This window comes from Brassica napus, chromosome C8 (assembly GCF_020379485.1).
Source record: "Brassica napus cultivar Da-Ae chromosome C8, Da-Ae, whole genome shotgun sequence".
In the NCBI taxonomy this organism is placed as follows: Eukaryota; Viridiplantae; Streptophyta; class Magnoliopsida; order Brassicales; family Brassicaceae; genus Brassica; species Brassica napus.
The window spans coordinates 39000001-39010429 of NC_063451.1; the positions used below are offsets into that span (position 1 = coordinate 39000001).

At 32.7% G+C, this 10429-nt stretch overlaps 3 protein-coding genes across 3 annotated transcripts; all 3 read right to left on the reverse strand.

Annotated features, from left to right (window-relative positions):
* Positions 1–1716: 1716 nt before the first annotated feature.
* Positions 1717–3415, reverse strand: LOC106350003 (glutathione S-transferase T3-like). The gene is made up of 3 exons (XM_048766982.1): positions 2641–3415; positions 2431–2489; positions 1717–1893 (listed from the first exon to the last, which is right to left on the reverse strand). The coding sequence occupies exons 1-3, from the start codon at positions 3413–3415 to the stop codon at positions 1717–1719; spliced, it is 1011 nt and encodes a 336-aa protein (XP_048622939.1).
* Positions 3416–3645: 230 nt separating this feature from the next.
* Positions 3646–4496, reverse strand: LOC125591161. Its single transcript, XM_048764745.1, has 2 exons — positions 4266–4496; positions 3646–4180 (listed from the first exon to the last, which is right to left on the reverse strand). The coding sequence occupies exons 1-2, from the start codon at positions 4458–4460 to the stop codon at positions 3992–3994; spliced, it is 384 nt and encodes a 127-aa protein (XP_048620702.1). The 5' UTR covers positions 4461–4496; the 3' UTR covers positions 3646–3991.
* A 3634-nt stretch (positions 4497–8130) lies between these two features.
* Positions 8131–9515, reverse strand: LOC106412264 (glucan endo-1,3-beta-glucosidase, acidic isoform-like). The gene is made up of 2 exons (XM_013853170.3): positions 9321–9515; positions 8131–9212 (listed from the first exon to the last, which is right to left on the reverse strand). Exons 1-2 carry the CDS (start codon positions 9409–9411, stop codon positions 8275–8277), a joined length of 1029 nt encoding a protein of 342 aa, XP_013708624.1. The 5' UTR covers positions 9412–9515; the 3' UTR covers positions 8131–8274.
* Between the last annotated feature and the right edge of the window lie 914 nt (positions 9516–10429).

A 10429-nucleotide genomic window follows, 5' to 3' on the forward strand; every position in this document is an offset into this window, starting at 1 on the left:
AGTTAAAGGTTTATTTCATGGGATTTTTAGTTGAGTGTTTTTTTTAGGATTCATCTTTAGCTGAGGGTTTAATTACTAAAAAAACCCTTTATATTTCAATAAAATGAATAGAAAATTCACATTACAGGGCCTTTGTTTGAGACTGGTGATATGTTTTGATTTTATAACTTTGAAACGAAATAAGCCCAACAACAAAATAAGCCGAACAAAGAACCTGAGACTAACCCCAGCCCACTTTAAAACTTAACCGAAATCGAATCATAAACCAACTAAACTGAAGAATTAACAACCATTCTCAAAGTTAATTTAAGTGGATTAAAAAAATCATATCCAAAAATTCGAAATCGAATTCCAAACATCTAAAGAAATAAAATAAAATAAACTGATCTTTTGAAAATTTTGATGATAATAGTTTTAGTTAAAAAATCGAAATTCAAACCAAACCACATCAAATTGATGATACTAAAATACAAATCAGAAAGTTTCAGGTCAAGATTAAAATGGATTATTCTAAATTGAAGAAGATGGTTTCGGAACCAGAAGAACGGTAAATTTTTATAAATTATTTGGAGGATATAAAAATATTGAAAGCAAGATTCCTCAGCTCAGAAATCACTTATGTATCATATACACATAATTTTAAGGTAGATAGTCTAGCTCTCGTGTAAAAATGCAACCGTTTTTCGTCTCGGCATGGTTAACGGAATCAGTATAAATTTGTTTAAGTCCATGACGAAAAAGAAAAAAAATACAAACCAGAAAAGTCCCAACAAAATAAGCCTTTAAAACTCATTTATAAATTTTAATACATTACTTTATAACCGATTTATAAAGCTTCATAAATATTTTAATACTTTTACATATGATTAATACGGTCTCGCAATGATTTTATATTTTTTTTACAATTTTTGCTATTTGTTAGGATAAAATAATCTAACATTATTGACTTTATAGATGAATTATTCTACTTAAGATTTAATATAACTAAGAAACTTTAAATTATTTGATATCTGACAATGACAATATAAACACTTAAATTTCCTTATAACATTATTGCCAAATATCAAATAATTTAATATTTTGAAGTTATATTAAGTTGTAAGTAGTGTTGAAAATTCTTAATTTATTTTGTATAAATTAATTTTATAATAAAGTAATGTATTAAAAATTATAAATTATTTTAAAGGCTTATAAATCAATCTAAAATAATGTATAAATGATAATAAATATTTTAAAACATTTAATGACTTTTAACGATAAAACCCCTCAACTATTTTTGTATAAATGATAATAAATATTTTAAAACATGGAATGCGTTATCTGAGCTAATAATACGCTTGGCATGGTGGCAGTCTTTTGTAGTTAGAAGCGTTGTTGATGGGAACAGCTCGGAAACACCAGCTTCTCTGAGCTATGCAGCTGAGGTTTCGAAACCTTTTGTTGAGAATACAACGAAACCGTATTCAGGAGTGGATGAATCTGCTACGGGGAAAGAGGTTATCACAGAGTCGGTAGAGGAACATGTTGCCTCAACACAGCCTAAAAGAGCAGCGAAGATCTGAGCCCGTTCCTTCCGCAAGCATTTCGTCTTTGCTGAAAGTATGGAACTTCATTAGTTATACGTTCGACAATGCGAATGAACAATGGCTTGTTCATTCGAAAACGCCTCCTAAACATTTCCGGTGGGTATGTAAGATTTTCCGTGAAATAATCGTTTCATAGTTGATTGTGTCCTTGTTCCCGATTTCTTTCGTTATAAGCTCTTCTCGTCGGCTTGTTGGGATGAGCATGAATCACTGAGTCGATGAAATTATCAACTACTTGGTCGACCATTTCTTCTAAAGCTTCGTCAACTTCATCACTTGATGAGGAAGACATTGGTGTTTTTTTTTCCTAACATGACAAAAGTTGTCTTAATAATATAAAAGTTTTCATAACATTAGTCTATAAAAGTTGTCATAACATTAGACTTTTTTTTTTTTTCATATTATATTTTTTCATATTCTATTTTATACATTACTCTATCATTATTACTCTATCATTTTTTATTTTCATAATCTTTTAATTTTTTCATAACTAAGTTGTATATTATACCTTGTTGTGGATCCTTGCTATTGTCTCCGTTTGTGAATCACCTTGCAGCGAAATGGGAATAACTTGAATGTGTCGGTTTCCTTCAGAACTGGTACTAGATAATCACCATGGAGAGAAGTGGTAATTTCATATAATGATACAATGCAAACATATATAGAGAGTTTGAAACCATATTACATAATCCGTGAATCAACTTGTGACTGACACAATACATACTAGACAATCCGTGAATGAAATAAGTGTAGCAAGAAACAAAACACTACACTTTCCCGTGACCAAAGATGGTCTAAAGTCCAACTACCCGCAACATAAAAAAAAAAAAAAACTAGGCTTCACCTGCAACGACTGATCACCTCCAACACCTTCACTCCAACCCGTGACCTGCACTCTCTGACCTGCAAAAGAAAATAAAACCCAATCAATAATTCATGTTAAGCATCGAATCAAGTTAAGCTAAGAAACGTAAACATTCCATCCGATCACGCTAAGCAAAGCAACCTAAACAAAGCACCAATACAAAGCACTAACCAACTCAAAGCATTTCACCAATTAGTTTATACTTAAGGGATTTTTCTTGATCAGAAAGAGTCTCCTCATTTTTGCCAATGAGACGATCAAGGATCTTTTGTTTGGAAATGTTATTTTTCAGAGCTAGCATGGTTTCTATTTGATCATAAGCTGCTTCATTCCCGTGTTTCTTGCGCTTCGCTGCTTTGCTCGCCTTTACACCAGGAGGCCTCACCTCTTCATCGTCAGCCACCACCTCCGGACATGCTTCCTTCCTCTTCTCCTTTCCACCATCTTTCGACAACGCGTGTGACCTCCATTTCTGATCAAATCTCAGCTCCCTCCAGCAATGTTCAAGTGCGAACTTGACATTAAAGTCATTTAAGAAGATGTCATGTGCAGCTTTCATGACATCATTCTCATTTTGCCCGCTTGTCTGCTCCTTCAAAGCGGCTTCATGGCAACCCACGAACTTGCACACTTCCCCATTCACCCTTTTCCACCTCTGCTTACATTGACTCCATTCTCTAGGAACGGCGCCAATGAGCTGAGGGCTTGAGTTAAAATACTCCTCTATTCTCTTCCAAAACGCCCCTGCCTTCTGCTCATTAGCGACTATGGGATCCTTGCTCGTGTTCAACCAAGCGCTAATGAGCACAAGGTCTTCTTTGACAACCCACTTTCTTCTTTCCAAAGGTTTAACTAACCCGGGTGAGTTACCAACTGCCTCAGCAGAGTCCACGTCTTTTGGGGGACTGCTCTGCGAAGCTAAAAGGTTAACAAACCCGGGAGAGTTGTAGGAGAAAGGTTCCATTTTTTTTTTGGGTTTGGTTTGTTGTTTAAATGTTTGTGTGTTTTTAGTTGTGGATTTGTTATGTTTTATAAACTAGTTTTTGCTTTCATTTGAGATAATTAACTAAAGCAGAAGAATTAAACAAACTCTACCTACCACAAGTACTTCACAAACGGCAGTGAATACACATCAGCTCACTGAAAAATATTAACTACACCTAAGTACAATCTATTGAGAGTTCACAGCAACCAACAACCAACAAAAAATTAATTATAGATTTTTAAAAGTTGTAGTTAGAGTTCTAGGTGGAGTTGTAGTTATTGTTGTAGTTATCTTTTAAGCTTTTATAACTTTTAGTTAACTTTCAAAACCGGTTAGCTTTGTATTAAATTACTTATTAAATAGCTAAACTGGTTATACCAATCAACAATTTGTAACAGCCATTTTTGAACTACATCTAAAGTGGGGTTGAGTCTTACCTTCGGTTTCATTCGAAGCAGACCTTCTCCAACGTAGCAACCTGCACGGTGAGGTCATCTACCTGCTCAGAGAGCATTTTAACCTGATCCTGGACATGTAAACATCAAACAAAAAGTGTTAGTCACGCAAAACATACCACACAAGTATTGAAAATGTGTTGTCACTAACCTCCAGTCTGTCGATCAGTTTACAGATATTCGACGACCCCAACATCACTTCTTCAGCCTCCTCCACCCGCTTAGTCAACCTTTCGATCTCCTCCTGCACACCTATCACCCAAGGCTGACGATAGTGGAATCCATCAGCCTTGGTTACACCATAAACAAATATCAGACACTCTACAATTTGCAAACCCATAAACGATAATCAAAGCATTTAAAATCAAACTTACCTCGTAGTTCTTGCATGTGAAGAACCGCTTCCCCGGAAGAGTGTCGTAGTCGTCCTTCCGGCGAACCTCATCGATGATTCTCCCACCACATGGACACCTTTTGGGAATCCCGTACTCTGAATCGCTGACGAACCCTAGCATGTTTATGTGATCATGTTGCCTCTTTGAACGTCTTCTCTCCTCTGCCGGATCCATCTGTGACAGAAATCAAATTATTAGCACATAATTAAGGAAGAATATGAGTAACTGAACCCTCAATCGAACTTCCATAACGATTAAAAACCCTAAAAAAAAATCCCCAAATCGATTTAAAATCACCCCATCGCACACAAAATCTACGCTACCACACCGTCAATCTACTCAATACTGACCTAAGAGTGTGGAGAAGAGAAAAAGGAATCGATTTGATGGAGAAATAACGACGGAATCGCCACGGAGTGGATTATCGCCTCGGAGAGAAAAAACCCTACTTTTTTTCACAGATGAGAGAAATGAATTGGTTAACGCGTAGACCCTCCTTTCTTCCTCGTCGACGCGGAAAGGAGAAGCCACTCAGCGCCCGACGCGTGGCTTGAACTCGCCTCTTACGGGTTCAAGCGTAAGGCCCGGTTCGTCGATTAAAACCCATTTTTCATTTTCTTTAAATTATTCGGACCTAAGAACTCGAGCCCACGACCCCCTCATGATCCCCTGATGCGCATGGCCTTACAATACACACGAAACTTGTGGTGGTCTAATAGTACAGTACTAGGTTAAGATATGCGCCTTGCGCGGAATCAACATTATATATATAAATTATTTTATGTATTAAATATTTTTACATATTATGAAATAATAAATATATATTAAATAATTAAAAGTCAGTAACTATTAAATATATAATTATTGGTGCGAACATATAAATCAATTTTATTAATCCAAAAAATATTTTTTTTATTTGATAGGATATGTTATTAAATTTAAATGATACTAACATAGATAATATATTCTAGTATATTTTTAATGTTAATGTCTATTAAATGATGATTTCTACTCATATAATTTTTTTGATCATTTGTATCTTTTATAGAAAAAAATTTAAATTACTGATAACAAAATTTTCATTGCGGGATTAATAGTTTTAGTAATTTATATATTTTTTTTTAAATAAGTTTTCAATGATCATTCAAAACTTTTATCAAAAAAATTGTTTAAAGTAAATTTTGAAACTAAAATATTGTATTTTATATGGTTTATAGTTTAATTTAAAATGGTATATATATATATATATATATATATATATATATATATATATATTAATCATAATAATTAATTAAATTAGACTTTTTACTTATATAATTTTTGTAATCATTTGTATTTTGTCATAACAAAAATTTTAACCATGGATCATAAAATTTGAATGTGAGACTTTTAACAGTTTTAGTAATTTAAAGCCGTTTGTAAAAATTCAAAATATAACATATACATAAAAATCTAAATTTTTATTATATGGTTATTGTGGTTGTTTAATTTATTTAATATTTTAAAATTAAACAAATATGATAGAAAATACACTATTTTTTATTAAATCTTTATTATTCAAAATCATTAATTGCCATATATACTTTAGCCACATTAGGCAATTCCGTAAATTTTATTTAATGAAATAATAAAGTACATTAATGATGAATTTATTGTTACTTTAATAAAAAGTTTATTATATAATTAGATGAACCAACATATTTTTAAATGATTCTAAAAATCATTCTAGTGATGACATGTGCCTACAAAAAAAAAGTTGTAATGCTTCTCAAATAATATATAGGGGATAATGGATTGTTTTTACTTACCGGATTCAAATTTCATTCGAATAGCACATGGAATCAAAATCTTAAAATGGTGATTGGGACTCTTGGGAATAAGACTCATCATTCATGAACCATGATTCATGAACGTTGCTTCAGACCATGATTGTAACTCATGAACCATTTTCACATTTAAGAGAGGGAAACAGGGGAAGAAATTAGATATTACTGTTGGAGGAGTGTCGTTGAATCAGATCTCAAATGACCGACCTCTTGTTAAAACGTAATTTTTTTCTTCATTTTTGTTTAAATCAAAAAGTGGTCAATTACCTTTCAACTACATTATTGAAATCTGAATATTACCTTTACAATAGAACGAGCTTCAACAAAACTCGATGAATATTCAACGTCAATTGATAACAAAAAAAATATGCAACGTCAATATGTTTACACACTCTTTTTTGGCTAACATTGGAAGTATTGATCACATAAGCACGTCAAGATATTTATATATTAATGTAATGTATTTGCTCAGAAATTTCTTACGATATGCTTATATTATATTTATATTTTTCTCCGATTTGTGAGGTTTTGAAAACTTCATATATTTTTTCGTAGTTTTTGTCTAATGTGTTTTGTTGTTTATGGGATTGAGGTTTTGGTCATAACGAGAATCACTCTCATGAGCTTACTGTCACAATCTGATTATTTCTCAGAATCTGAATGTACGACATTAATACATTTCTATATTTATAGTTGGTAACCTAATTTCAAAAGCGAACTCGAAAATTGCTTAGAGAGAGAGAGAGTAGCACATTTTTGGAAAGAGAGAGTAACCTTAGATGATACCTAAGGTTTAACACCTAAACTAATTAATTTGCTCATTTCAATATATTTATTTTTAAAACTGTGATCATTTTAATACCCAAAGTATGTTTATTTAAATGATAAGTTTCAAACAAAACTTAGAAAAAATCTAAAATTAAAAAAATAAAATCTTTGAAAATTTTGAATTTTATTTTCACTCTTAATAATAAAAGCAACTAAATTTTGGATTATCTTATTTTTATAATATTAGTTTTTGTTTTAATTTCAAATTCAGTTCATTTTCTGAAATTTTAAAACAATTTTTTTTTATTTTGTTCAGAATTAAGTTTTTCTAAATTTTTAAAATATTATCCAAGATTTAGTTACTTTGTTCTTAAATCTTAAAATAAAATTTGAAATTTTTAAGATTTTTTTTTTCTGAATTTTAGAGATTTTTGTAAGTTTTGTTTGAAATTTATTAATATGTTTGATTAAAATTGGCATAGTTGAATATTAAAATGAACACGGTTTTAAAAAAAAAGGGTATTAAAATGAATAAAATAATTAGTTTGAGTATTTAACTGGATAGCAAAAAAGTTTGAATATTAAAAAGCTTAATAAAATTAAGTTGAGATATTTTTATGGAATTTCCCTACAAGTAATATAATCATCATTCAAAGTTCTGTCATTTATCCTTGTAGCCACATAAAGTTCTTTTGGGTCGATTTCAGTTTTGGAATAGCTTTTTATTGTATCTCTAGCGCTTACTTCTATAATGATATTACTAGATTTTGATCCGCGCTTTCAAAACGCGGTTTTTTTTTCAATTGACAAATATTTAGTAAATGTCATATTTTATATATTTGTGTTTTATTTTATAAAAGACTTAAACTTTTTATCTTTCTTTATCGTGTTTCATTTTAAATGACTATTTATGTTTAAAAAATTAAACTTTATTTTTTTAATGAATTAAGTTGGTATAACTCTGATAAATTAATTTTATTATGTGGTTAATATTTTTAATAAAAATAATTATATACTTTTAATAAAGATTTATATTTTTCAACGAAAAAAATCAATTTTTTTTATAAATGCTTAAATTATATTAAGAAAAAAAATAATTAAGAATGGTTGAAAAAAAATTATTTGAACATGAACTCAATGGCCCAAATGAAAAAAAATGTGAGAATTGTATCTGATTTCTTAATCGGTCCAAATAGCCCAAGAGATATCTGATGTGGACAGTGGGCTGGATCCGAAAAAATGACCAAATATAGATGTGTTATTAATATTACTTGATTGCCTTTAATGAAACATGCAATGTTAGTAAAGAAATGGCAGGTTAAGGTAAAAAGGACAATAGGATCCTGCTTTAATAGTATAGATTTTGAATTATTATTACTATTACCATTATTTTATTAGTTAAAGTTAACATTATACTTAGGCTGTTGATTAGGAAGAAACATCCCCCAGTATTTCTCAAGCTCAGGGGGACCCTTCTGATTCTCATCAAACATAGCGAATATATAAGTCTCTATAGCTTTCCCTGGCTTTCTCGGAGTTCCACTCTTCACGTGTTGTATCAAATTATTAACATAAGTCATCGCATTCTCCACACTAGTCCCAGGTCCTCCCTGCGTTGGCCAACCGCTCTCAGACACCACGACTTCCAACGATCCTCCCCCTGATTTCTCCAATGCTGCGTAGACCGCGTCAAGTTGGGCGTCGAAGAGGTTATGGTAAGAGTACTGCCCATCAATGACTGGAGGGGTCGGTTTGAACAGAGCGTACTCTAGAGGGATGTCTTTCATGTCGTCCTTGTAGCTGAAGTAAGGGTAGCTATTCAAGAGCAGAGGAGATTTCTTGCTTACCAAGAAACTTATCACCGACTGGAGAAAGCTGATATAGTCATCTCTGAATCTTCCGTGAGACGGAGGGTACGTGTCCATGGTGGCTCCCATGTCTATAGCCGTCGACACCTTGATCCCAAGGCCTGCTCTAGAAACCGCGCTATCGATGTTCTGCATGGCCTGGAAGAGAATACTACCGGCTGGCTCCGAGGGTTTCACCTCGTTACCGACCGTGATGTAACGGAACCTGACACCGTCGTAGTTCTTGACATTGTTTTGTACCCACGCGTCGGCCTCCGCTTGGCTGGAGGCGACACATTCGAGGTCTGTTTTGGGAACGTCGAGGATGAGCTCGATGTCGGAGTTGCGGAGAGCGTTGAGAGCCTCTGCGTCTGGAGCGTAAAGCCGCATCCTCTTGATGTTGCGCTGCTTGTAAAGAGCCACAACGTCTGATGGATTTGGCCGGGGATTGCCTAACCTCCCGTAGCATACTCCGATTTGTGCAGCTATATATCATTAGTAATAGAATTGCATCAAATAATGCATGTGATATTATATAACATAACCAATAAGATAATTAATGAGCGTTACATAAGCTCAAAAGATGATTATACCCGTGGTGTCCAAGAAGGAAGCCATTAGAAGGCTGAGAAGAATCAGCAACATTGGTGATAAGTATAAGATCCTTGATTCAGACATTTTCATGAATAAGAAAAGTTAAGATATGGATTTTTTTTATATTATACGTATCAGTATGCACCTTATTTATAGTGCGAGTCTAGGGTTTAAAGTCAGTCATTAATTAATGAAATACCACTAACAAATATTTCTCGGGAGCTATGTTTTGAAAAATCTACGAATACGAGCTTTCTGCACAAGTAGCTTTCAGTATGGTAAAACTGCCAGACCGACTCAAGTGTTAAATTGTATCTAGCGGCCAAAACAAAATTGTATTCGGTTTTCAGAATACTCAAATTTAAATCACTGCTGTGTTACTAGTCGTGAATCATACGTTAATCACGTCAATCGCGCGTTGACGGTTAACTAAATTGTATCATTACGTCATTAGACTTTATACACACTAGCCAACATCCAGTTATATCAATTGTTAGACCAATGTCACCGTAAAACAAGTTAGAAACTAAGATTACAGTTTTGTATCCCCTAAACGACGCAAAGAAGAAGAAGTCATTCTCATTTATAGTTTAGGTGAAACACCATAACAAGATAGTTTAGGAGGAAGGACTTAGAGTCTGGTTTGGAATCTGATAATCTGATATAGAAGATTAATCTATCTTTTTAATATTCTATTACAAAGTTACATTTAATGTAAAACAGCTTTCTTTTATTGAATAAAATTTAACATTCATACAAAAAAAAAAAAAAACACCATAACAAAGAATCAAACATTATTCACAACAACGGATTTTAATCCATGTCACATAATATCTACTAACATTTGGTTAACTGCGACACGTGAAGTTTCTATAAAACATTAGTTTTGGTGTGTGATCGTGTTGGTCGTTGTGGTTACTGTTTTGTGGTCGTCAAGGCAGCTTAAGCTTAATGACAATGGACCGGACAAGTCAAACAAGTCTTTTGTTGTCGGTTAGTCTTGGGTGCGTACCTAACTTTATTGCTGTTTGTTGTTGAACATTAAAATGTGAAGAAAGAGTCTTTCATTTTTTTTTCACTCCAATATTCACTCCAACGACTGACTATT

Coding starts and splice junctions, on each gene's coding strand:
- LOC125591161 (XM_048764745.1), bottom strand. CDS start 4,460: ATGGATCCGGCAGAGGAGAGAAGACGTTCAAAGAGGCAACATGATCAC. Junction 4,181..4,265: donor TCACATGCAAGAACTACGAG/GTAAGTTTGATT, acceptor GGTGTAACCAAG/GCTGATGGATTCCACTATCG.
- LOC106350003 (XM_048766982.1), bottom strand. CDS start 3,415: ATGGAACCTTTCTCCTACAACTCTCCCGGGTTTGTTAACCTTTTAGCT. Junction 2,490..2,640: donor CCTTAAGTATAAACTAATTG/GTGAAATGCTTT, acceptor TTTCTTTTGCAG/GTCAGAGAGTGCAGGTCACG. Junction 1,894..2,430: donor GAGGTGATCAGTCGTTGCAG/GTGAAGCCTAGT, acceptor TTGTCATGTTAG/GAAAAAAAAACACCAATGTC.
- LOC106412264 (XM_013853170.3), bottom strand. CDS start 9,411: ATGAAAATGTCTGAATCAAGGATCTTATACTTATCACCAATGTTGCTG. Junction 9,213..9,320: donor TTCCTTCTTGGACACCACGG/GTATAATCATCT, acceptor AATGATATATAG/CTGCACAAATCGGAGTATGC.